The 24,992-nt window shown below is 41.0% G+C and overlaps 1 protein-coding gene across 3 annotated transcripts in view; it reads left to right on the top strand.

The window, feature by feature from the left end:
* The window catches only part of MANBA (mannosidase beta), a 59,887-nt gene that overhangs the window by 20,712 nt on the left and 14,183 nt on the right, over nt 1-24,992 (top strand). For all 3 annotated transcript variants that reach the window (XM_075929670.1, XM_075929671.1, XM_075929672.1), the window contains exons 7-14: nt 3,686-3,796; nt 9,856-10,007; nt 10,992-11,109; nt 14,800-14,886; nt 16,685-16,852; nt 21,027-21,245; nt 23,702-23,866; nt 24,448-24,592. In XM_075929670.1, the coding sequence (XP_075785785.1) occupies nt 3,686-3,796; nt 9,856-10,007; nt 10,992-11,109; nt 14,800-14,886; nt 16,685-16,852; nt 21,027-21,245; nt 23,702-23,866; nt 24,448-24,592 (1,165 nt within the window). The remainder of the gene's footprint in view (nt 1-3,685; nt 3,797-9,855; nt 10,008-10,991; nt 11,110-14,799; nt 14,887-16,684; nt 16,853-21,026; nt 21,246-23,701; nt 23,867-24,447; nt 24,593-24,992) is intronic.

The raw sequence follows: 24,992 nt of genomic DNA, 5'->3' as shown, positions 1-24,992 counted from the left end.
AGGGGCATTGGGCAGAAGGGATGGGGCAGCCAGTCTTTCCCCTCCAGCCCTTAGAGCTGTCCATAGTATACCATGTGATGCTCAGGTAGAGATTTAAGGTGCCTGGAGCTCTAAATGCTGCTGCTGCTGCAGTAGCTGAAGCTGGAAGACTTGGTCCCTTTAGAATTGCTGAGCCTCAGGGCAGTTTTTCCCCCTTGCCCCCTCTCCTCCATCGGCGGGCCTGAGGATGAGCAAAATAGAATCATGGTTCTTTTCCTGCCTTAGGATCTGGACCTAATGGAGCTGACTTTACAGAATTGAAATTGCCAGCAGCAGAGTTGAACCTGGCTCTGCCAATAGCTGACTAAAGCAGGTCCTGGTGACGCAGACTTCTTTGGAATGGGGCAAACAAACTGGGGGAGCCTCCTCCCATTTGACCACTGGAGTCCAACTGGATTTTTGAGTATGGACTCTTCAGATAATACAAATCCTGGGCTGCTGACAAACCCAGTTGTTAACCTCTGAGACTATGGGGGCTTGACATACCCTTCAGATTTTTCGGCTTTAATTTAATTTTGCTGTGTAATTAAAATTTGTAACCTCCTCCCATTAAAGGATATTGGTTTGTAAGTCAAAGGACTCTTATGTACTATGTGCATGGAGAGGAAACCCCTATGAAGGAGAATGGAGGAGTGGTGTGTGGGGCCAAAGATGATCCACATGTTTTAATTATTTCACAAGGGACTACCGTTGACCCCAGCAGAAGGCTACAAGAAAAAGTACAAATACCTAGACTAGAGGGGTTTTTAAAAGACAAATGTTAGATTTTAGTGAGCCTTTTTAGTCTGCAATAATACAGTGTGACATGAAATTGAGCATGTTGGTGCATTCCTCCTCCCTGCCCCAGGGAAGAAATTGGTTAACAGAATACAGCCATGGGCCTGAAAGTAATTTGTGAGGAAATGGTTCTCTCAGAACAGAGGCAACAGTGTGTTGTTATTCTTTGTACAGGCAGTCCCCGACTTACGCGGATCCGACTTATGTCGGATCCGCACTTACGAATGGAGCTTTCTCGCCCCAGAGCTCGCAGGCAGCGGTCCCGCCACCTCGACCTCCGGGGCGAGAAAAGCTGCTCCCGGTGCCCCTGGTCTGCTGGGGACCCTCTCCAGCAGACCAGAGACACCGGGAGCAAAGCCGCAGCCGCGGCAGGGTCCCGTGCCTCTGAGGCTTTGTCAGAGCAAAGCCTCAGAAGCGCGGGAACCCGCCGCCGCTGCGGCTTTGCTCCCCGTGTCCCTGGTCTGCTGGGGGGAGCGGGGAGCAGCTAGTGTGCCCCCCCCCCCAGCAGACCAGGCTTTTGTTGTGGACCCTGGGGCAGAGCAGCTGGGGCACTGCCGGTTGGTCTGGCAGCGCAGCTCTGGGCACTACTGGACCAACCCGGCAGCACCCCAGCTGCTCTGCCCCAGGTATCCTGATTCAGCCACTGCTGGTCAGTTTCAGCAGCAGCTGAATCAGGAAGCCTGGGGCAGAGCAGCTGGGGTGCTGCTGGGTTGGTCCAGTAGCGCCGAGAAACCGCGCTACTAGAGCAACCCAGCAGCTACTGGAGCAACCCAGCAGCACCCCAGCTGCTCTGCCCCAGGCGTCCCCAAGTCAGCAGCTGCTGAAACTGACCAGCGCTGACTACAGGAAGCCCGAGGCAGAGTTGCTCTGCCCCGGGCTTCCTGGAATCAGCCGCTGATCAGTTTCAGCAGCAGCTGACTTGGGGACGCCTGGGTTTCTTAAGTTGAATCTGTATGTAAGTCAGAACTGGCGGTCAGTTTCAACAGCGGCTGAATCTGGACGCCAGTTCCGACTTCCATACAGATTCAACTTAAGAACAAACCTACAGTCCCTATCTTGTACGTAACCCGGGGACTGCCTGTATATAAAGAGTTTTACTGCACACAACAGCTGATTTTATAAGACATGCAACATTGCTCTGTTATGTATCTGTGAGCCAGACTAAGCCCACAAGCTGTGCAACAGATTTGCATAGTCTGATAAACAACAAGGCCTGGCAAAAAATGAATTTCTAGTCAATGAGTGCTCACTTCAAATGATGGTCTCAGTCCGAGACTGTAATAACCTGAATGTACAATAATCACCCTGAAATTCACTGCACAGTGTTTTATTGCTATTTTGAAATTGCTTATCTGCTAATAGATGTATATGGGTATGACATCATTAACAACCAATAAGAAAGTTGCATGTGTATCTAGCTTTCTAGGACTACTGCATATTAGATGGAACATAATCTGATTTTTATGCTTCAGTTTTATTCCTGGAATTTCCAGGTTAGTATCCAGACACTATTGGTTAAGATAATTCCAGAGCATGGGAAGCTGAAATGCTAGTAGCAATAGCTGATTATGCCTGGCTATAGCTACAGCAAATCATATTGCTGGCTTTATGCAAAAATATCCAGGTGCATCTTGCATTGACACATTCCTTTGTTGAGCCCTCCTTTTCATGTATTAATGCTCTTCATAATAAGTTATAGAACTGGGCAGCATAGTATGCTGTTGGCATGAAGATATAACTGTATGAAATAAGTTGCTGTTAACTTTACTTTATCTGATTGAGAAAATAAGATCCTTTAAATCACGAGAGGAAAGTAATTTTTTTGTTTGCGGTAACTAAATCAATAAAAATGAATAATACTCAATTATACAGAGACGAAAAAACCAAAGGACTGAAGCCTGAGAATGGGATGGGTCCTTCTCCTTTATTTAAAAGCTCAGTTTAACTGAACGAGTGAGCAGAACCACCATATGACCAGCATGACGTGTGAAGAGGGGGCTGCAGGGAAAATGATAGATGAGAAGGAAGGTTTTCAAAAGTACAAATAGCATCTAGTCATCTAACTCCCATTGCTGTTCAATGGGTAGTGTAGTTGTTATTTATTATTACATTGTCATTTATTTATTAATAATGTTTATTACAATAGTATCTGAGGGTGGCCCCTTTATATTAGGTGCTGTACAAATACAGAGTAGGAAACAGTCCCTGCACTGAAGAGCTTACAATTGAAATAGACCAGAGAGATACAGGGTGAGGGATGAGGAAGAAAACACACAAGCAGATTGAACAATGTAATGGCAGCAAACATCATGTTAACTTCATAGTTGGTGGGTTTAGTTAGGAGCACTAAGTGGAAAGAAAAGTTAAGGGAAGGGGGATGAGAGGAACAGGGCAAGGGAGAAGAAGGTGTATGAGCAGGAGATTGAGGGAGAGAAGGGGTGAGGGTTGAAACAAACAGCCAGTTAGCAAAGAGCAGAGAAGGTTCCGTACTGTACAGACTATACACAATTATTTGAATCTCCAGAAATCAGTGGTCTGGCTGCTTCTGTTCTGAGGAGCAGGAGTCTCTGCTTGGTCGCGGTGCACTTTCCTTCCCAGTGCTGTGTGTTAGTGGAGCAGGGGGCAGGAGAGAGGAAGGGGAAGAACTTCCTAGATGTCCCTATGATGGGGTGCGCCGAATACAGCTCCCTATACAGTTCTGGTGCTATGGGGAGGAGTGGCCCTCATTGGGTCCCATTTTATTCCCTTATATTCTGGGGTTATGAAATTGAAAATCTCCTATTGGATGCATGGTTATCGTAAGACACACGCATGTTGTTTTGACTTTAACTTCTAATTGATTTTTTTGTTGATTTCCTCTCTCCTTAAGAATGCTACAGTGGAGACTTGGTGGCCAAGTGGCCATGGAAACCAAACTGGATATGACATGACAACAACTTTTATCCTTGGAGCAGGATACAAGATTGAGAAATATTCAAAGGTACATAAATCCTCTCCATTAATATTGTATGTAGGAAGTTAATGTTAGCACTGAATAACCCAGTAGCTCTCTCGCCATGTTAGAAAACGTTCTGCTGGGTTGTAATTTTCACATTAGACCATTATTTAGGGCATTAGATTTTCTGCAGCCCAAGATATAAGGTAACTAATATGCTGGCAGCTTTTACCTGTGCTAAAACCTGCCCTTCCAGTTTGACTAGGGGACAACTTGCCACTAATTTGAAATTTAAAAAGAAAAGGTGTTTTGTTTGTTTTTCAAAATTCTTAAAAAAAAAATTAAATCAAAACCCAACAGCCAAACAAACAAAAAAAACTCTTAGTTTAAACATTGAGGGATTTGGCCTGTTATGTTGAGGTATGATAAATTATATTATGTAATGGATATGAAATTTACCATTGATACATTGGTAAAAACAAGTAGAAAAACTTTTATATAATAATATTTAATTTGCTTTAAGAAAGAGATGTTTATTTAGAATTTCAGTGAATAAAACTTTTGGGATATTCTGTGAAGCACAAATCTGAAATAACTTCAGTACGTCTAGTATTCTCTAGTAATTGAAAATACTCAACTATATGTATCCCAGCTTTCAGAGGGAAGCAGTATCTCAAATCTAAACTCCAAAGTAGCAGTTTGGTACCTTACTTTACCCTGTAAAATAGATCCCCTAAAGTACCTGTTTATAGAAGAAAACTTTTTCATTACTTGCTAGGATGTTCAGGAGACTAGGGGCATTAAAGAACCACCCACAAATTTTTCAGTCTATTGAAAATTTTAGACAAAATGAGACTGACTCCTACATGCTATGAGCATTCAGAAATCACTAAATAAGTCTGAGGGTTTGCTAGATGATACTTATGTGTTCCGCATCACTGAAAGTTAATACAGAAGCTATGCTCCTGTAAATGCTGTTCCTTGTAGTGCCTACTTCTGTGAGAAGCCCTGTTGAAGTCATGTCTCGTTGTACTGCCCACCATGATCAGACCCTCTAAGTAGTGACAGAATTGGGCTCAAAGTTTATGTCCAGAGTGATAAAGATATTTCATGATTAATATTTTCAGTATTGTTCAAAATGTAGATTTTTTTTTTAAACGACAACAAGATAAACACAGCATGGAGTTTGAGAGAGAGAGATTTTAGGCTTGTAAAAAAACACTGGACTAAAAAAATAACATTTATATAATATTGTGTGCAAAATCCTGTTTTTAGCACCCGGAGCCACTTAGTATTGGGGAAGCAATGATTCCTGTTGGACAGGGGCTCCTGGAGATTCCAGGTTGCTGTATGGTAGGGTGGTTGCAGGCATTGTCTGCAGTACTCAAGACATAGAACACTAGAACTGGAACTGGAACTGGAAGGGACCTTGAGAGCTCATCGAGTCTAGTCACCTGCCCTCATGGCTTGTGGTCCACTCTGACCCCTAGATCCCTTTCTATACTACTTCTTCCTAGACAATCACTTCCCATTCTGTATGTGTGAAACTGATTGCTCCTTCCTAAGTGGAGTACTTTGCATTTGTCCTTATTAAACTTCATCCCATTTACCTCAGACCATTTCTCCAGTTTGTCCAGATCATTTTGAATTATGACCCCTCCCAGCTTGGTATCATCTGCAAACTTAATAAGCGTACTTTCTATGCCAATATCTAAATCGTTGATGAAGATATTGAACAGAACCTGTCCCAAAACAGACCACTACAGAACCCCACTTGTTATGCCCTGCCAGCAGGATTGTGAACTGTTAACTACTCTCTGAGGACAGTTATCCAGCCGGTTATGTACCCACCTTATAGTAGCCCCATCTAAGTTGTATTTGTCTAGTTTATTGATAAGATGATCATGCGAGACTGTATCAATTTTCTTACTAAAGTCTAGGTATACCACATCCATCACTTCTCCCTTATCCACAAGACTTATTATCCTATCAAAGAAAGCTATCAGATTGGTTTGACATGATTTGTTCTTTACAAATCCATGCTGGCTGTTACGTGTTCTCTTTATTATCTTTCAGATATTGGCAGATGAATTCCTTAATTACTTGCTCCATTATCTTCGCTGGCACAGAAGTTAAACTGACTGGTCTGTAGTTTCCTGGGTTGTTCTTATTTCCCTTTTTATAGATGGGAACTATATTTGCCCTTTTCCAGTCTTCTGGAATCTCTCCTGTCATCCATGATTTTTCAGTTTGACAGGTAAAGGCTCAGATACCTTCTCTATCTGTTCCTTAAGTATTCTAGGATGCATTTCATCAGGCCTTGGTGACTTGCAGACATCTAACTTTTCTAAGTAGTTTTTAACTTGTTCTTTTTATTTTATCTTCTAAACCTACCCCATTCCCACTAGTATTCACTATGTTAGGCACTCCTTCATCATCAGACTTCTTGTTAAAGACCAAAACAAAGACGTCATTAAGCACCTCTGCTTTTCCAAGTTTCCTGTTATTGTTTCTCCCTCCTCACTGAGCAATGAGCTTACCCTGTCCTTGGTTTTCCTCTTGCTTCTAATATATTTATAGAAGGTCTTGTTTCCTCATATGTCTGTAGCTAGTTTGAGCTCGTTTTGTGCCTTTCCCTTTCTAATCTTGCCCCTGCATACCAGTATTGTTTGCTTATATCCGCCCTTTGTAATTTGTCCTAGTTTCCACTTTTATATGACTCTCTTTTGATTTTTAGATCATGCAAGATCTCCTGTTTAAGCCAAGGTGTTTTTTTGCCATACTTTCTATTTTTCCTATACATTAAGACCTTCCTTTTTAAGAAGCAAAATGCATTTCAGAATACCTGCTGAGGTGTGGATAAGGAAGAAGCGGTGGATGTGGTATACCTAGACTTTACTAAGGAATTTGATACAGTCTCTTATGATCTTCATATCGATAAACTAGGCAAATACAGCTTAGATGGGGTTACTATAAGGTGGGTGCGTAACTGGCTGGATAACCGTTCCCTAGTCGGAGTAAGGAAAACAATAAAGAAATAAGAATCAAATCTTCCTGAAAGAGACTCTGTGTCTCATTCATTAACATTCTGTGGTTGAACAGGAGCCTAAAATGACAACTGTCTCCTAACTGGTCCTGCTGTGGATAGGGAGATAACCTCTGACCTCTTCATTCAGGCACATAGACACATAACTGCTTACTTCCATATTGTACCAGAAGTCTTCACCATACAGTTGTGAGTTCAAACCAAATCCTCTTCAGCTCAGAGCATTTGCTTCATCCAAATAAACGATCCCCAAAAGAGTCCAGTGCTCTCCAGTCCTGCTCTTCCACATACAGCAAAAAAATGAAAAAAGCTTGCATGGGGGAGCAATAGGATTGCCAGGCCTCTGGGCAATGTGTGTGTGGAGAGGCCCAGCACCATAATCCTGGAAGGGGCGGGGACTCAGGTGAAAGGGGTGGGGCTGGGACAGCAAGTCTCCAGCATTACCTGAATGGCATGGTACCCCTCTCCCCCACCAGCCCTCAGAGCTGACAAGAGCATGGCACTCCCGCAGCAGTCCTAAATGGCCCAGGCTCCAGTCTCCAGCGTTCCCATGGTAGTGTTGTCTGGGAGCTCTGTGCCGTCTAGAATCACCAAGTCCTGGGGCAGTTGACCCCTTTGTTGTCCCACCCCCCGTTGCCGGGCCTGAGCTTGCATAGTGGGTAATGCTCTGTCCACAAACACAGATCTACCAGATGTCAGGGTGAAAGGGCAGCTCCAGTAGATGTGTGGGCCTCTGCTTGATGAGTGACTCTACCTGACCGCAGTCGTGTCTGTAGCTTTATCTAATCTCACTGTTCTGTGTCTGAGCTGGTCACCATGGTATCTTAGTGCTGAACTGCACCTATTCAAATAAAACTAAGCTGTCCAAAGGAGCTCGTCTTTCCTTTGGCTAGTTACCATGGGAAAGATGTCATTACAGGGGGAACTGGCTTTAGTGAAAAGTCGGGTCTCACTTTGGATCTGAATGGTCAGGCTTGGGCTTCGTATCATCTTCTCTGGTAAAGAATTCTACAGTTGGACTCTTGCAATCTCCTTTCAGAAGAAGAGAAAGTATGAGTAAAATACAATTAGTGTTGACTCTAATGCAGCCTCTGGATTTCTTTCCCTGAGTGAAAAACAGGCCATATAAATGTCTGCTGCAACATGAGAAATCTGCACATACATGCTCCCTCTCTCTGTCAGTAAGCCAGGAACTTCCAGCAATTTTCTATTTCAAGCTCCTCTTGAAATGAAAGTAAAGTGATATTGTGCAGAGATGATTTAACAAAACATGCACACTGATCTCATTTGGAAGTCCTATACTGTTATTCTTTAGAAAAAGCTCAATAGTGCACTAATAAACTAAAGTTGTAATTGACAATGCCTGAAGGTGAAGGTTAGGTTTTTAGTAGGTCTTTCAAGCAATTTAAAAATTAATTGCAATCATATCATTAATTGTACAGTTAAACAATAATAGATAGTCATGTGTTTAAATATTTTTGGATGTTTTCTACATTTTCAAATATATTGATTTCAGTTACAACAAAGAATAGAGTGCTCACTTATTTATGTTTAATTACAAATATTTGCTGTAAAAGGAAAAGAAATAGCATTTTTCAGTTCACTTCATACAGGTACTGAAATGCAGTCTCCTTTATCTTGCGTGTTGAATGTACAGATGTAGAATTGTGAACAAAAATAACTGCATTGAGGAATAAAACAGTGTAAAACTTTGGCGCCTACAAGTCCACTCAGTCCTCCTCTTTGTTCAGCCACTCAGACAAATAAGTTTGTTTACATTTGCAGGAGGTAATGTTACCTGCTTCTTGTTTACATGGTCACTTTAAAGTGAGATCAAGCATTCGCATGCTCTGTTGTAATTGGTGTCATAAGATATTTACATGGCAGATGTGCTAAAGATTCATATGTCTCTTTATTCTTCAACCACCTTTGCAAAGGACATGCGTCCATACTGTTTATGGATTCTGTTTGATAATGATCCAAAGCCGTGTAGAGTGATGCATGTTCATATTCAACATCTGATGCCAACAATGGAAGGTTGATTTTCTCTTTTGGTAGTTTGGATTCTTTAGTTTTCATATTGGAGTATTGCTTTTTTAAGACTTCTGAAAGTATGTGCCACACTTCATCCCCAAAAGACGAAATGTGGGCATTTCAGATTCTTACACCTTGAGTTGAGTGGTGTTACTGTCTTTAGAAATCTCACATTGGTACTTTCTTTGCATTCTAAAATCTTAAAATGAACAATTGGGTCATCATTCAAGACTGCTATATATGGCAGAATGTGGATAAAACAGTACAGGAGATATACTATTTTTCCCCAAAGCATTTCAATCAAAATTTAATTAACACATAATTTTTTAATGATCGTTATCAGCATGGAAGTATATCTTCTGGAATACTGGCCGAAGTGTGAAGGGACATACAAATGTTTAGTATATCTGACATCTGAATCCTTGCAATGCCAGCTTCAAAAGTGCTGTTCAAATGCCTCTTCTCATTTTTAGGTGACGTTGTAAATAAGAAGCTGACAGCATGATCGCTCATATATGTAAATAAACTTGTTTATTTTAGCCATTGGTTGAACAAGAAGTAGGAGTGAGTGGGCATATAGGCTCTAAAGTTTTACATTGTTTTGTTTTGTTTTGTTTTTGAGTGCTGTTATGTAATAAAACAAAATTGCATCTGTGGGTTGCACTTTCATAATAAAAAAATTGCACTATGATACTTGTATAAGGTGAATTGAAAAATACTATTTATTCTGTTTATCATTTTTACAGTGCAAATATTTGTAATAAAAATAATATGAAATGAGCACTGTACACTTTGTATTCTTTGCTGTAATTTAAATCAGTATATTCGAAAAATATAGAAAAATATCCAATTAATTCCCATTTTAACAGCATAATTAAAACCGCTGTTAATCATGAATAAGTTTTTGAGTTAAACATGTGAGCTAACTGCAATGGACAGCACTAGTTTTTAGATTTCCTTTTTTATATTTTTTGTGTCTGGATTGTGACTGCTTTAAAAATGAGCTAGTTTCAATTCTCCTCAGGCTTATTTTCGAACAGTGGAACTGGTTGAGGAGCTTGTACCTGGGTCACAAGGCCTGAGTTTTTACTTCAGGATCAACGGACTCCCCATTTTCATTAAGGGATCCAACTGGATTCCACCAGATTCCTTCCAGGACAGAGGTTCCTCTGATACGTAAGTTCATGTTTAATATCTAAAGAATATGAATTATAAGGGCCAGATTTTGCCACTCGTTATTCCTGATGAATAGCTCTCATTCTATGAGCAGTCCCATTGACATCAACAGTGGAACACCCTTCGGAGTACTGTTCAGTGTGAATAAGGGGAGTTAGAAATCAGGTCAGTAAAGGGGAAGAGATTTGCCTCTTGGCAAAAGTAGTGTTCTGATTATGTTGATTGATGTGTTGAGGGAGCCTTGGTGCTCAGAGCCTGATTCTGCTACCCTTAGGTTGTTAGCAGTGGGCCTACTTGTATGGTGAAGTGTCTACTCAGTAACTGAGGCTGGCAGAACTGGGCCCATGATTTTAAAATGTCATTTGGGGTGCTGTGATGCATCTGTTCATTTATTGACTCTTTGTCGTTATGCTTTGTAAACATAGAAGAAAAGAAGTCTCCTAGATATGTATCAGCAATGGTTGCAAAGGTTTAAAATTCAAGGTAAAATGTATATAAAACAGGGTAAAAACGAAAGGGAATAGAAGATGAATATAAATCAGAGCTACCTAGATGAATATAGTGTTTACATTTTTTTAAGAAAACATTTTTGAATGGTGCAATCTGGGATAGAACCTACAATGATCTTAAGGCGAACCCGCAAATGCTTGTTACTGAGTGTGGTACTTATTATCATGAGTAGTCCCACTCGTCTCTCTGGTAAGAGCTAGTGGGATTGAGTCTTTTTATTTGCAAGAATTTAGCTGTGTGAGTACAATGAACTTTTATACAGAATTTTAGGGTGTCAGAATGATCTTTCAGTCAAAGTTACTAATCTTGGCGTGCCAGCTAATGAGATATATAAAGAGGACCTTTTTTTAAATAAGAAAAAGATATAAGCTTGTTTAGGTTTCTCCTAGCTATCTAATTTGTGGGGGAGGGGGAAAGGTATAATTTCATACAACTGTTAGATCTCCTGATTCAACTCTCTTTGTATTTTAACAGGTTAAAGCTCATCTTGCAGTCCACAGTTGATGCTAACATGAATGCACTTCGTGTATGGGGAGGAGGAGTGTATGAGCAAGATGAATTCTATGATATCTGTGATGAACTAGGAATAATGGTAAAAAATAAACAAGACAAGTCAGCTCCTGTATTCCAAATTGTGAAGAACAAAAATAGAAAATACTAATGTACGAGCAAGTAGCAGAGTTAATACTGGTACAGGAATCTGAGCTGAATTTTTCAAAAGGAACTAGTGGTTTTTAGATACTCAGCTTGAAACAATATATAAGGGCCTCATTTTCATAGGATGGGTGCTCTGAAAATCAGGGACCTTTAAGGTCTCACAAGTTGGGTACCAAAAAGTTAAAAATTTAGACAGTTAACATGTTAAGTATTTACTTTTGCATACACACATGTGCACAGGTACCCTCCAACGTTTCAACCGTAATGCTAAATTTATCTTGCTTGTTCTTCTATAGTTTCTCCAGTATGTGTGTTTAAAGAAAACACTGGAGAGGAAAAACAAAGGTAAGATATAGGCCAAAGACAAGTATCTAGTCATAGGTACAGCACTTTCCTAACAGTTATCCTGCCTTAGGCCAAGGGCAGGATGCGACTGATGCTGTTATGCATCAGAAAGGTGTATAACAACAGCATAGTTCCAAATGTAACAACTGTCACCCTGCTTGTTAGCAAGATTTCAACTTAAGACCTTGAGGTTGAGCCTGTGATGAGCAAAACTAAGAGCTGTCAAAGTAGCTCAAAATGGCCCCAAACAAAGGAAATTGCTGCACAATACTTTCTCCACAAGAGAAGATGAGAGAGAGAATGAACCATGCGTGACAGTTGTTAGTGATGTTGCTTAATGTTCTGCTGGAAGTAGCTCAGGTATTTCAGTGATGAGTGCTATATAAAAAACTACATAATATAGAATCTTCTGTCGACTGGACACAGATGCAACTTACCTTGGCTTTTTTTCTTCTTCATGGCAATTGTGGAACCTTTTTCTCATTCTAATTATTTATTCATGTGAGAGTAGCACTGTTAAAACCTGTGGGAGTACATGAATAAATTCTCAACAGAGTAAGTGCTGCCTACACAGTGACTCTCAGTGAAAATTCATTACCTACTACATTTGAATCTGATACTTCCAGCTATTTTTTAATAATCCCCACAACAATAAAATTTAAAATTGTTATAAATATAAATATTTATAAAATATAAAAATTGTTATTTCTATTTAAAAAATATCTCTCAACTTCAGAACAGCTGAAGATATTTAATTCACATTTTCCAGAATTTTTCAACTTTGGCCTGAGACCAAGCATGGAAAATTTCAGCCCAAAAGGAATATTTTTGGGAAAACTATAAATTGAATGTAAATGTGACTGTAATGGGGACACCTGCTGCAAACACAATGGTGAAATTAGATACATAGCTGTGGCATAAAAGATTGTCCATACACATCAGTGGCTTTTGATGAAACTGAGTATGTTTGTGACATTTGAGTTGTGATTAGAATCTTGAAGTGTGCTTACATCTGCTATTCAGCACAACACACGAGAAAACAGAACACTATGATTTTCACAAGAGAAACATTAAATTAGCATTGTATGTGAATGGGTGGTCTTCCCTCTGTATAAGTGTCCATGTGTAGACGTTATGTCTGATGTTTCCTGTACCAGAGAGAAGATTCTTAGATATTCCTTACAGAGACACCAAATTGTTGGAACTGGGTGCCTAAAACTGGGCACCTAAATCTATTTTGGTCACCTAAAACAAGAGCCCTCATTTTCAGTGCACCCGAGCACCTATATTTCTCCTTGATTTGTAGGTGCTGGTCACCTGAATAGGCCATTTAGCTTGGAGTGCATGCAGTTACTTAGGGCCTTATTTAGTACCCTAAATATTGATGTAGGTGCCTCAGTCTGGAAAAAAAATTGAACTCAGATTTGAAAGAAAATCTTCTATGAAAATCAACCAAGAAAAAATGTAATACTGATGAATGAAGATGAGTCTTCTATTTAACTTGCCTCTCTTGCTATCTTATAAAGAGATTGAAAATTATTCAAAGTTGAACCATATAATGGGATAACATCTGAAGGAAAAAGGAAGTAACAATTCACTGCATCTAGAATGTAAAATACCATGTTAGATACTTTTGAGGCAATGCTTTGTAAAGTGTATCTGTATCTACACATTCTCTGATGGAGCCTGCACAATTTTTTTAACAGGTTCTGATTTTGTACTGGTTGGTGTTTTGTTTTATTTTTCCCATTGTAAAGCTTCCATGATTTTGCATTTATTAACACATTTTTAAAAATTTGTTTTCAAATCTTTTGTGGAAAGACCCATTGAATCCTTCATACAAGGGAGTCCTCTCACTGCAGGAAGTGCTTAGTTGGTTTTCATCTTTCTGCATAACATCTTGTATGAGACCCCAATGTAAAAGGAAAGCTTTACCAACAATGATGTTTCTGTGACAACATTTTTCAGTAGATCTTTCCCTTATCACCATGAAAATACAGGATTTATTAAGAATCTCAAAATCATGGGAACTTTAAAAGGAAAACGGATGGAAATGGATATCTTATTCATCGGACGGAAGTATGTCCATTTTTTTCAGAATTCCTTTTTTTGAGATACTAATGGAACAGTTTATTCGGGTCTGTAGACTGTGGAATTACATATTCAGTCAATGTGTATTGGGTATTGATTCATTTTCATTTCTGTTTTTTGCTGATAATTGTTAAAATGCAGTTAAAATAGTTCAGGGAATTTCTTATTTTTAAGTTGTCATGGAGATATCTGATTGGTTGTAAGGGAATATAGATAGATGAGGTGACAAAGATTTTTTTAATCTCTTTGTGATTGACCTTAGAGGCTTCTTGCAAGATAGATCTATGTATCCAGGCTTTCCTATGAAGAGACATTCATTTGTGGGAGGCTCTGGGTTTTTACATTCTGATGGCTGGAGGAGTTCCTTTTGTATCACTTTTTCCTGCAAGTCTTTAATTTAATTTGATCGTTTGTTTTATGTCAGTTTGAGAAGCACGTGTGGAGTGCTACAGTAGCTGTACCTTAAATCATAAAAAAATTAAATGCAGCAGTGTAATGGCTTCCTTCTGCAAATAGGCAGTTGGGATTTGTTGCTGTGCTCATGCGTGTATGCCAGGGTTGTGAAAAGATAATGGTAACCGATTATCTGATAAGCATCATCCTTACTGGGTGATACTTACTAGGTAATGGTTAATCGGTTCCCCAGGAGCAGCCCCAGCCACCAGTCCCTCGTGGCTGTCAGCTGGGGCTTGAAGTAAGGAGATCCCGCTTAGTCAGTTAACCAGTTAAAAGTTAGGTTAACCTAATGTTTAACCGTTAACTAGGATTTAACATCCCTATTATGTTAAGCAAAACACAGTATAAAAGGCATAAGAACTTTGTTCACTTATGGCCAGAGTCTTTCACCTTTACTCGACTTGAGTAGTATATGGCTTCCAACTATTCTTACTGAAAGCAATGAAGCTTCTTGCAAACCATGAGTGAGGTGGAAGAATCTGTCTCGTAATAATAAATAAATTAGTTAAAATGCTAAAATTGAGAAAATCATTTCGGGGGTAGGGGATGTATGTCCAAATGAAAGTTGAGCCCATCTGGAATGTAGTTGTTTTGATGACACGTTCAGTCTTCATTTGTTTAAAACAAATAATTCTGTCTGACCAAAGTCCATGTGAACTGAAAATAATGTGTATTTCAGGTACAGAAAATTACTTGCTGATAGATTTTATATTTTGTTTTTCTTGATCTATAGATTTGGCAGGATTTTATGTTTGCATGTGCCCTTTACCCAACTGACCAGAACTACTTAGAATCAGTAAGAGCAGAAATTACTCATCAGGTATGTTCATTTGCATCAAGTATCCATATTGCCAAGTGCTTGCATTGACGCAGTAGTTCTGTTTTGTTTTTATTACTCATTGCCCGGCATGAGTTTCTTTAAAGATTGCAGTCTGTTGTACAGTCACATAACAAATGTACAAAAGCAAGAACAAGGAGGGGGGCCTATATAGAAAAAAGGCAGAACATGAAGGCAGAAGAATTTAGAAGTCATCCTAGGGATAACCTGAGACCCCCTTGTCCTGTCTTCCTACTTCACATCTCACCTCTGCTTGTACATATTTTAGGAGAAGAGGAGATTACATTTTTTTGCAGGCCTGGGCCTTCTCATTGTTTTTTAACTTTTATTTTTCTGGACAGGCAGAGAAGGTGATTTTTTTGTTTGGGTTCTTTTTTCACCACAAAAAAAAAAAGTGCTATCTTGTACCTGGTGGAAAAGTAAAGATGAAAATACTAAGTATTTTGGTCTTTTATAATCTACCATAAATGTGAATTTCTAGTAGTTTCAAAGATATGCAAATTTGGACCTGAGTCTGGAGGAGCACAAGTAACTTTTATTCATGTGAGCATTCCCATTGAAGTCTGTGTTTATTCATGTGAGCATTCCCATTGAAGTCTGTAATAGGATAACAGTTTACATGGTTAACCAATGAGTCTGGGCTAATCAGTCACCGTGAATGGTTACATATAGGCTCCTTCCCTTTCCCATAGAGCTAGCTGCCATCCCACACTACTGGCTTTGTATCAGAGTCCACAGCATGGGATGGCAGCCTGTTCCCTGGAAGTGGAGCTAGTACTAGGAGCGTTAAATTTCAATTAATTGACTAATCGAATAGTCAGTTTAATCGACTATTCGGTTAGTCAATAAGGGCGCCTTCGCTTTTGAAGTGTAGACAGGGCTGTTGCTACACTTCAAAGGTGAAAGCGCTGTGGGCACAGGTCCAGCGAGGGACTCAAGCAGTCCCCTGTGGGCCACGAGCTCCCTGTGGCATTTCAAAGTGGCAGCTCTGCGTGGAGACTGGGATCAGCTGGGAACTCTGATGTGGTGCTGCATGTGGTGCTGCCCCTTGAAATGACACAGGGAGCCTGGCCCCTGGCTGCATATGGCGTTTCAAAGTGGCAATGCCATGTGGAGCCCAGGGTCTGGTCCCAGGCTCCACACGGTGCTGCCGCTTTGAACCACCCTTTCCTCTCCTCCCACCCCCGACTCTTTGCTGGCTCTTTCTGATAGAGGCAGTAAAGGGAGGGAAGCGACTAGTCTATGAGTGTGTTGACAATCCGATACGCATAGTCGACTAGATACGGATAGTCGACTAGTTGTTCACATCCCTAGCTAGTACGTGCCAGGAGCTGGCTTTTAAGCCAGCTCTTGGCATGGACTGGCTCCATGGGAGGCAGGGGCAGTCGAGTGAGGTGGCAGCTGGCTCCCCAGGAGCAGGGCAGAAGGCAGGAGCCGGTACACACTAGGAGCTGGCTGCGGGTGCATGTAACGTTGTAACTGCTTAACATTTCAGCCGTTACCCAGTTGCCTGCTTTTTAACAACCCTAGTCTGTATGAGTACTCATGGAGTGAAGTTACTGACCTGTCTATTTGCAACATTGGTTCCTTATTCCTATGGCTGTAATAGTACTGTATTATTTGGAATCTTTCTTATTTCTTGTCATTGAAATAACTGCAGCAGGTTTTGAAATCAGCCAGTATTCTTTAAACTCTAGCCAACTTGCATAATCATTAAAAGATAGCCTCATTAAATGGAAGTAATTACATTTTAATTTTGAAGCTGTGACTTCTATTTCAGGTAAAGAGATTAAAATCTCACCCGTGCATCATTTTATGGAGTGGAAACAATGAAAATGAGGCAGCAATTGCAGGCAACTGGTTCTCCATACCACATGCCAAGATGGAAGTTTATTTGAAAGACTATGTGACACTTTATGTGAAGAACATCCGAGAAGTTGTCCTGTCTGTAAGTGAAATTTTCAGGGGGGAAGCCCCTGCCCCAAAATTGTCTTGTAAAAATAGTTCTTCTCTCTGTAACTTGGGCAAAATTTCCTGGAGTTGTTTAAGGGAACAGATTTACAGAAGCTGTGTGGACTTGCTGACAACAATACGTAAAAAACATAGTAAAGGCTGCTGTGATTTCATTTTACAGATTTTTCTCCTGGTTCTATAAGTTTTAGATCTTTGCTTGGTGTCATACAGTGGTACCTATTTATAATGAAGTTATTTACAGTGAAATTCTGCTTAGAATGGAATGGATTGAAACCCCCAAATTGTTGGACTTTCACGTCTTGTCAATTCTGTGTGGGCACAGAATGCAAAAATGAGACTTGTAATTTACCATCAGTACCCACTGATGCAGTTTCACTGACTATGGTATGAACTTGAAACCAGCACATGCTGGTTTAAAAAGGTCTGTGTCCTGTGTACACTCTTCCTGGTACCAACTGAGTTTCATGTAATACAAGACTTGCCTAAAATTCTCAGTGTGGATGCAGCAGTTACAACCCCTCACTCCATTTTAATTAGGTTCCATTGCAGTAATTCTAGAGTACATGCTGCATTCCAAAGGGATTGTGAAATCCTACTTTACCTTTTTTTGGTTGATCAGAAAACAAGAGAGGAGACAGCCAAAGGGATGCAGACGAGGGATAATTCCTCTCTTCCAGTCTTGTAGCAGTTCTCAGTAGGAGATGGAATCAACTGGTTTACCTATTCCCTTCTTAGAATTAAGGTGCGGCCTTCCAAAGGAGTCTCCTCAACATCTGGCAGTGCTCCCTACAGTTGCAGGGATAGGAGGGAACCTGCCAACACTTGTGAACAGCTCTCTCTCTTCTTGCGATGAAACATTACTGTTTTTGACTTTAGATAGGAAGTGGACTGAAAGGACTAAAAGTTGCCTCTGTGACAGCACTAAAGAATAAGCTGCTGTACATGGCATTTTATTACTGAATAGCTATGCAGAGAGTAGTGCCTGAACCATAGATAAATGCTTTGATCTCTCGGGTTAGCTAAAATATACAGTGATATGTAAAGTGAAACTGACATTCTTCCAATAAAAACATTTCTCTCCTACCAAGAAATATGAATTTTCTACCCTGCAGTAGCTACCTGCTTATCCCTCTTGCTTCATGACTCACAGGCTACTTTAGAATATGATGATGTTGAGCTAAACTGGTTTTACTGGCTATGGTAAAATTACAGTAGACGCCATGAATTTATATGCACCAACCAGGCTAAGTATAATCTAAAGACAACACAGGTGTAGTCATTGGTGATTGCGTGGCTTTTAGGAGCTTTTAGTGCCATTCTAGTCCTGGAAATTTAAAAGTACAGGAAAACCTCGAGGAGAAATAAGTAAAAGAGAAACTGCTCAATAAGGGCCAAGCTGTTAATAAATCTAAATGGCTGATATTATATGCTTGACAAATATCTCCATTAAAGTTTAACTCTAATAAGTTCATATTATCAACATTCCTAATCTATTAATGATTCCATGTTTTACAATTGCTGTCAATATTAATGTAAAATGGACTCAAGAAAAGCACAGTCTTGTTTACGCTCATAGCCAAAATAATTCGCAGCTTAAAATTGATTACAGGCTCTCCCCGGGTTACGTACAAGATAGGGACTGTAGGTTTGTTCTTAAGTTGAATTTGTATGTAAGTCGGACTGGTGTCCAGATTCAGCCACTGGATGAGGGATTTTTCTGGGCCTGGGAATGTCAGGTGAGGGGGTACCAGCTGCTCCAACTGGGATCCTCTTCCCAGCTACCTGCCACTGCTTCCCTAGCCCCCTACCTGTGGCAGCCCTGCAGGTGCTCGTGGTCCCACCAGCTGTGAACTGTACAGCCCCTCCTCCCTCTGGCCCCACCGGCTGTGGGCTCAGTGGTCCTCTCTTCCCGACAGACTCTGGTGTTCCTGCCAGCTTTCTGAACCTACTAGCTGCAAGCTCTTCTGCCCCAGCCAGCTTCCCAACCCGGCCTGTAGCGTGTTCCAGTTCCCCTTGGGCTCTGCTACCTTGCCAGTCCCTCTGGATGGCTCTGCTCCCAGCTACCAGCAACCTCTGTGTTGTTGTTGGACTAGAGAACTGCATCTGTGCAACATCCTTCTGGACCATAGATATTGCCAGACCAGAGTGTCCCAGACCACAGAGGTTCAACCTATATAAATGCTGTTGTTATTTTAGTATCAATACATTAAACAGGAATACAAAGGTATATAGTTTAGTTACTGTTTTGTATATAATCTCCAGTAAACTACACAAGGAAGAATACACACCCTGGGGTATACCTGTATTTGTAGGTCATTAGGTTTCTATCATTTCTATGATCACATGCACAAATTGGGTTACTGCACATGCAGGTGGCTTAGTGAAATGCTTCTGGTAGGTATTTTATGTTTTATATATTGAGTCACCCAATTTGAATGCACAGTGTGTCCAGTCTTGCTCAAGCATCTGCTTCACTTTAGGCATAAAGATAGGTAGATTTTTAAGGTCAGAAGAAACCATTGCCCAGTTTCTGTCTGAACTCCTCCATAACACAAGCCATAGAATTTCACCAAGCAATTTCTCTGTCGAGTCCATTACATGTGGCTAAGCTAGAATCTATCACTTAGCTAGAATCTATCACTTAGAAAAACATCCATTTTTCACATCAAGACTTTAGCAATGGAGAATGTAGTATATGTTTCGGTAAGCAGTTCCAGTGATTAACTGTTCACACTGTTAAAATGAGTGAGTGGGATTACTTGTGTTTAAACTGAAGCCTGTGGCTATATTCTTTGTGGAGCTAATAGAGGAACTGTGAATGTAGAACCAGGAACTTCCCTTTCTAAAATTGTGTTTCCCTAAATGTTTTACAATTTCAAAGAAACCCTTCAATATTTGGCACCCATAAGAGGCAGTGTGCAGTAGTGATTATAAATATGTAATTTGAAACAGCTATAAATCCTGCCCTTCATAAAGCTGCATCTGGTCTAAAATGCACAGCCAGCCCTCTTCCCATCCCCTCCCCTGCAAAGAAATCAAAGCACAATGCCACAAACAGACTGTAATGGCAGAACACCTTCCATATATGAAAACTAAGGCTTGTTGGTTGTCTGCAATGGAGGGGGAGGGGGGGGGGGGACTTAGTACTGCTACTGCAAAACTTGCTGCAAAAATAATCAATTTACTTCAAAGTACAGTATTCTTCATCACACAAACGTAAACGATGATTTTATTTGTTTTGCACTAGCAGTGTTTTAAGTAGCTGTCATTAAAAATGTGGAAGTATTTAAAGAGAGCAACTCCCTTTATCTGAGGCAAGAGAATCCCTTTTGCCAAGATTTTTAAAACGGCACTTTAGCTTCCAAATTCCTCTCTACTCAGAATGAATTGAGGAAGCCTACATTGTACTAGCAGATGAGGCCAGCAAGCTTCCATGGGCAAGAAGTAGCAGGATTCTTCCTGTTTATAACTTTATTAATTGACACCTAGAGTTGGATACACCAAGGAGCGTCTCCACTGTCTGTCCTGGGCTTAATAAAGTGCTAGTTATGAATTAAGGGCTGGCTTGTGCAGTTTTCCATCCTGCTTGTAAGGGACAGTGGGAATCCTCATGACCCCAAGAGGACATCTGGGAGGCACTGTGTTTCAGAGGAGTACAATTTGGAGTCTAGTGATATCCCTTTTGTACTGTGAGGAGAGGAAGTCATTGATGACACCACTGAACAGGATGCAGAATATTTCTCCCTCATAAATGTGTCCAGTCAGTTTTGCTGACTTCAGTAGGAAGGGGTAGTGAAGTCCTGGCTTAGTTTTCTCACTGCCCAGTTCTTTAGTGGGAGCATCTGGCTGGTACTTGTGATATCTGAAAGCCTGATTTGTGCAGCAATTACATGGCCATGACAGGGAGGAGGAATCATGGAGGTGGAAAGCAGTGGTAATCTTGCTAGGCCTTTGATTCCAGGAATTCATGCAAATGGTTAAACACAAGGGAGATGATGAATGGCAGGGCACAAAAGCAAAATGTTTCCTAGGCTGTGACTGAGCAATTTGGCAAAGCCTTTTTGGTTTTCCTTTCCGAAATAAAATCTGGATATTGTTGTTGGAACCAGTCACTTTATGTTAGTGTGTTTTTTGTTTTGTTTACTCAGGAGGATAAAAGCCGTCCTTACATTGCATCCAGTCCCACAAATGGCCAGGAGTCTGTTAGAAAAGGCTGGGTCTCCCAGAATCCTTATGACACCCATTATGGTGACACTCACTTTTATGACTATCTCAGTGACTGCTGGAACTGGACAGTGTATCCTAAAACTCGGTTTGCTTCGGAGTATGGATTTCAGTCCTGGCCCTCCTTTAGTACACTGGAAAAGGTGAGGCAAAGCTTCCATTTTCATAGTTCTCCCCTCCCCCACACCGGTTCCCCTGTGGTCTTGACAGTGAATAACTGGCCAAGAAACTCTGAGTCCATGTCTATAGTTGAAATGACACATGTGGCTTATTGAGAGGGAATCCTAGGTTTAATATGAGCGATAGAGACAGAGGCTGTCTCTAGACTGCATCCCTCTGTCGACAGAGGGATGCAAATAAAGCACATTGAAATTACTAATGAAGCAGGGATTTAAATATCCTGCGTTTCATTAGCATAAACATGGCCACCGCTTTTTTTCTAAAGGGCGCTTTTTTGAAAAAAAACGGCAGTCTAGACGTGGATCTGTCGAAAATAAACCCTTTTTCACCAGATCCTGTAAACCTAATTTTTTGAGGAATACAGGATCTGACCAAAAAGGGCTTATTTTTGACAGATCCGTGTCTAGACTGCTGGTTTTTGTTTTGTTTTGTTTTTTCTGAAAAAGCTCAGTTTCAAAAAAAAGCAGAGACCAGGTTTATGCTAATGAAGCATGGGATATTTAAATCCCTGCTTCATTAGCAATTTCAGTGTGCTTGATTTGCATCCCTCTGTCGACAGAGGGATGCAGTCTTAGACGTAGCCAGAGTGAGGTATGCATGTTTTGCCTTTTAATACATTAAACTTGGTTCCACTCACTGTAGCCAAGATACTTACCGTCATAATTTATTACCATAAGCCGTTATTGCAAAATCAGAGTCCATAGCATTGCTATCATTTATTATCATCTATCAATGTTTTAGAAATTGTTTTACCAGTTTTAAACAATTGGTGGCACGCTCTTGTGCTCTTGAAACACAGGATTTAATTGTATTGTTTGAAGTGATTTAAATGTATTGTTTAAGACACTGATTGATCAGTCCTGTCTTCTTTCATCACAATTTAACTCCTGTTAAACACCTTCACTTCCATTGGATCAGAACCAAAAATACATTGAGCACTGTTGCTTGCTGTAGTATAAGCAAAGTGGCTGGCGGCAGATTAGTGACCCTGTCTTTATATTGCATGCAGTGGTGTTGTAGCTGTGTTGGTCCCAGGATAATAGAGAGACAAATGGGGTGAAGTGATGTCTTTTATTGAACCAGCTTCTGCTGATGACAGAGGCAAGCGTTTGAGATTACCAAGCATTCTTCTTCAGGTCTGGGAAACGTACCTGGTGTCATTGTTTAGTATAAAGAGTTAACAAACTTTTCAAGGGACCATTCAAAGTGAAGGAGCCCACTGACATCCCTCTAGCCATACAAGCAAAAGGAAGTGGAAGGAGGGCAGCTGTGGGGCAGAGGGTTGTTAGTGGGTTACTGATTGTTGTAATATGTCATAATTCTCCTGTCTGTAAAAAAAAAAAAAAAAAAAAAACTTGAATCAATGAATAGTCCTAGTACCTTAGGGTATGTCTACACTAGACCCCTAGTTCAGTCTAGGGAGGCTAATGAGGGCGACCGAAATTGCAAATGCTGTAAGTGATTTAAATATCCCGTGCTTCATTAACATGTTCCCAGCCGGTCGCCATTTTAGAAATTGACTAGCCTGAAGTAACTGCCCACGTCTACACGTGGCAGTGAAACGGGATTCCGAATTAAAGCCCTAAATCAAATTAGCTGTTATTCCTCCTGGAATGAGGTTTAACCGCTAATTCGATTTAGGGCTTTAATTCGGAATCCCGTTACACTGCTGCGTGTAGACGCTGGCAGTTACTTCGGGCTAGTCAGTTTCTAAAACGGCAACCGGCCAGGAACATGCTAATGAAGTGTGGGATATTTAAATCCCGCTCTTCATTTGCAATTTTGGTCGCCCTCATTAACCTCCCTAGATCGAACTAGGAGGCTAGAGTAGACATTCCCTTAGAGACTAACAAAACATGTGGATGGTATGAGTTTTCATGGGCACAACCCACTTCTTCAGGTGAAACTTCTGCTGTCTCTGGTTAGTCCATGATTTTGAGTGTCTAGCAGAGTTATAAAATTAACTTCCAAGGCTTGTCCCTCTCTCCCCCACCTGACGCCCTCCCTCTGCAGCAGTTTCCCTCTCTCCCCCCCACCTGACGCCCTCCCTCTGCAGCAGTTTCCCCTCTCCTTTGTCACTGACTCTGTGAAAGCTTTGTGAGCCAAATTCAGCTGTCAGACAAATAAGTGAAGTTTCACAAAATCAACTGAGCTGAGCCCTCAGTGTAGACAGCCATTGGGTCTGTCCATCTGCAGAAGAGTGTAACATTTACTCCACCGGGTGTTGTCAAGGCTTAAAGATCCTCAGATGAAAGTCACTATAGAAATGTATTGTTTTAAATACTATAGGCAACGGCAAGGCCCTGAAATGGATATTCGTCACCTTTCTGCAGTCTCTAAGTACCTGGTCCCAAAGATCAGGAGCATGTTTTGCTATTTCTTTATGACCTGTTTCCAACCCTTTCTGTGTTTTCAAAAGGTCTCCTCTCCAGAGGATTGGTCTTATACAAGCAATTTCTCCCTCCATCGACAGCACCATGCAGCTGGTAATGAGCAAATGCTTCATCAGGCTGGACTTCACTTCAAGCTGCCCCAGAACGTAGATCCCTTAAAAATGTTCAAAGATACGATTTACCTCACTCAGGTAACAATGGCTACACTCTGGCAGAAGATACTTATGCAACCATTATTGTTATTAGAAACTAGAGAGTCTAGTCTTGGTCCGTACATTAGGCACTGAAAGATAGTTCCTGTCCTGAAGAATTTACAATATAATTTAATGAGGAGTGATTTTATGTAACCTTGACTCTTTGTAGGGGAGAAAACTGAGCACAAAAAGCCTCTCTAATTTCCCTTCTTTGTTTCCCTTCTTCTACACAAGGACTAGTGATTATTTCAGGGGAACACTTCCAGGCAATGCAAATTACTCCAGAGAAAATGGTAGAGGCAGGAAAAAGATGGCTCTTGACCCTCTCCATTTATCCACAGAGCAGGTGGGACTCACTGATTTCAATAGGCTTCGGAAAGATTGTTCCTTTCTGACACACCACACTTTTGCTGAGATCCCCTTGGAACTCCTGTACTGTCTCTTGGTCAGGGTTGTGTCTTTTAGGTACAGTCTAGTTCAAAGTGAACCCAAGAAGCCTTGTCTGTCTGTGTTTCTCCTTATGTTCTGAGAGTAATCAAATTGAAAGTAATATTATTTTAATGTATTTGTGGCACAAGGTTATGCAAGCCCAGTGTATAAAGACAGAAACGGAGTTCTATCGGCGCAGTCGAAGTGAGATAATCAATGGAGAGGGACATACAATGGGAGCACTGTACTGGCAGCTCAATGACATCTGGCAAGCCCCTTCATGGGCGTCACTAGGTAAGTCTTCCAGTTGCCACCAGTGAAACCACTAATGGTGCTTTTTAAATGTCTTTTTATTATCTATCATGTTTTTTTCTCAGAAATACCAGGTGAAGAAATAAGGCTCATCATGAGTCCCTGGATAACTTTCCATGAACCAAACATATTTCTAACCGTCTATTAATTCAGGTTGGACCTCTCTGGTCCAGCGCCCTCGGGACCTGACCTGTCCCGAATGAGGGAATTTGCCGGATCATGGGAGGTCCTCCTGCCACCGGTCTTCCAGGATACTGCCCTTCCCTCTGGCTTGCTCCTCTCCAGCCCCACTGCCACTGGGCTCCAGTCCTGCTGGTACTGGGCTTGGACTCGGCATGCTGCCACCAGCCAGCTGGGGCTCTCCTGTGAAGCTCCCCAGCTG

This window comes from Pelodiscus sinensis, chromosome 5 (genome assembly GCF_049634645.1).
Source record: "Pelodiscus sinensis isolate JC-2024 chromosome 5, ASM4963464v1, whole genome shotgun sequence".
NCBI lineage: Eukaryota > Metazoa > Chordata > Testudines > Trionychidae > Pelodiscus > Pelodiscus sinensis.
The sequence above is the reverse complement of the archived record's forward strand: the minus strand, read 5'-3'. Positions and strand labels throughout refer to the sequence as shown.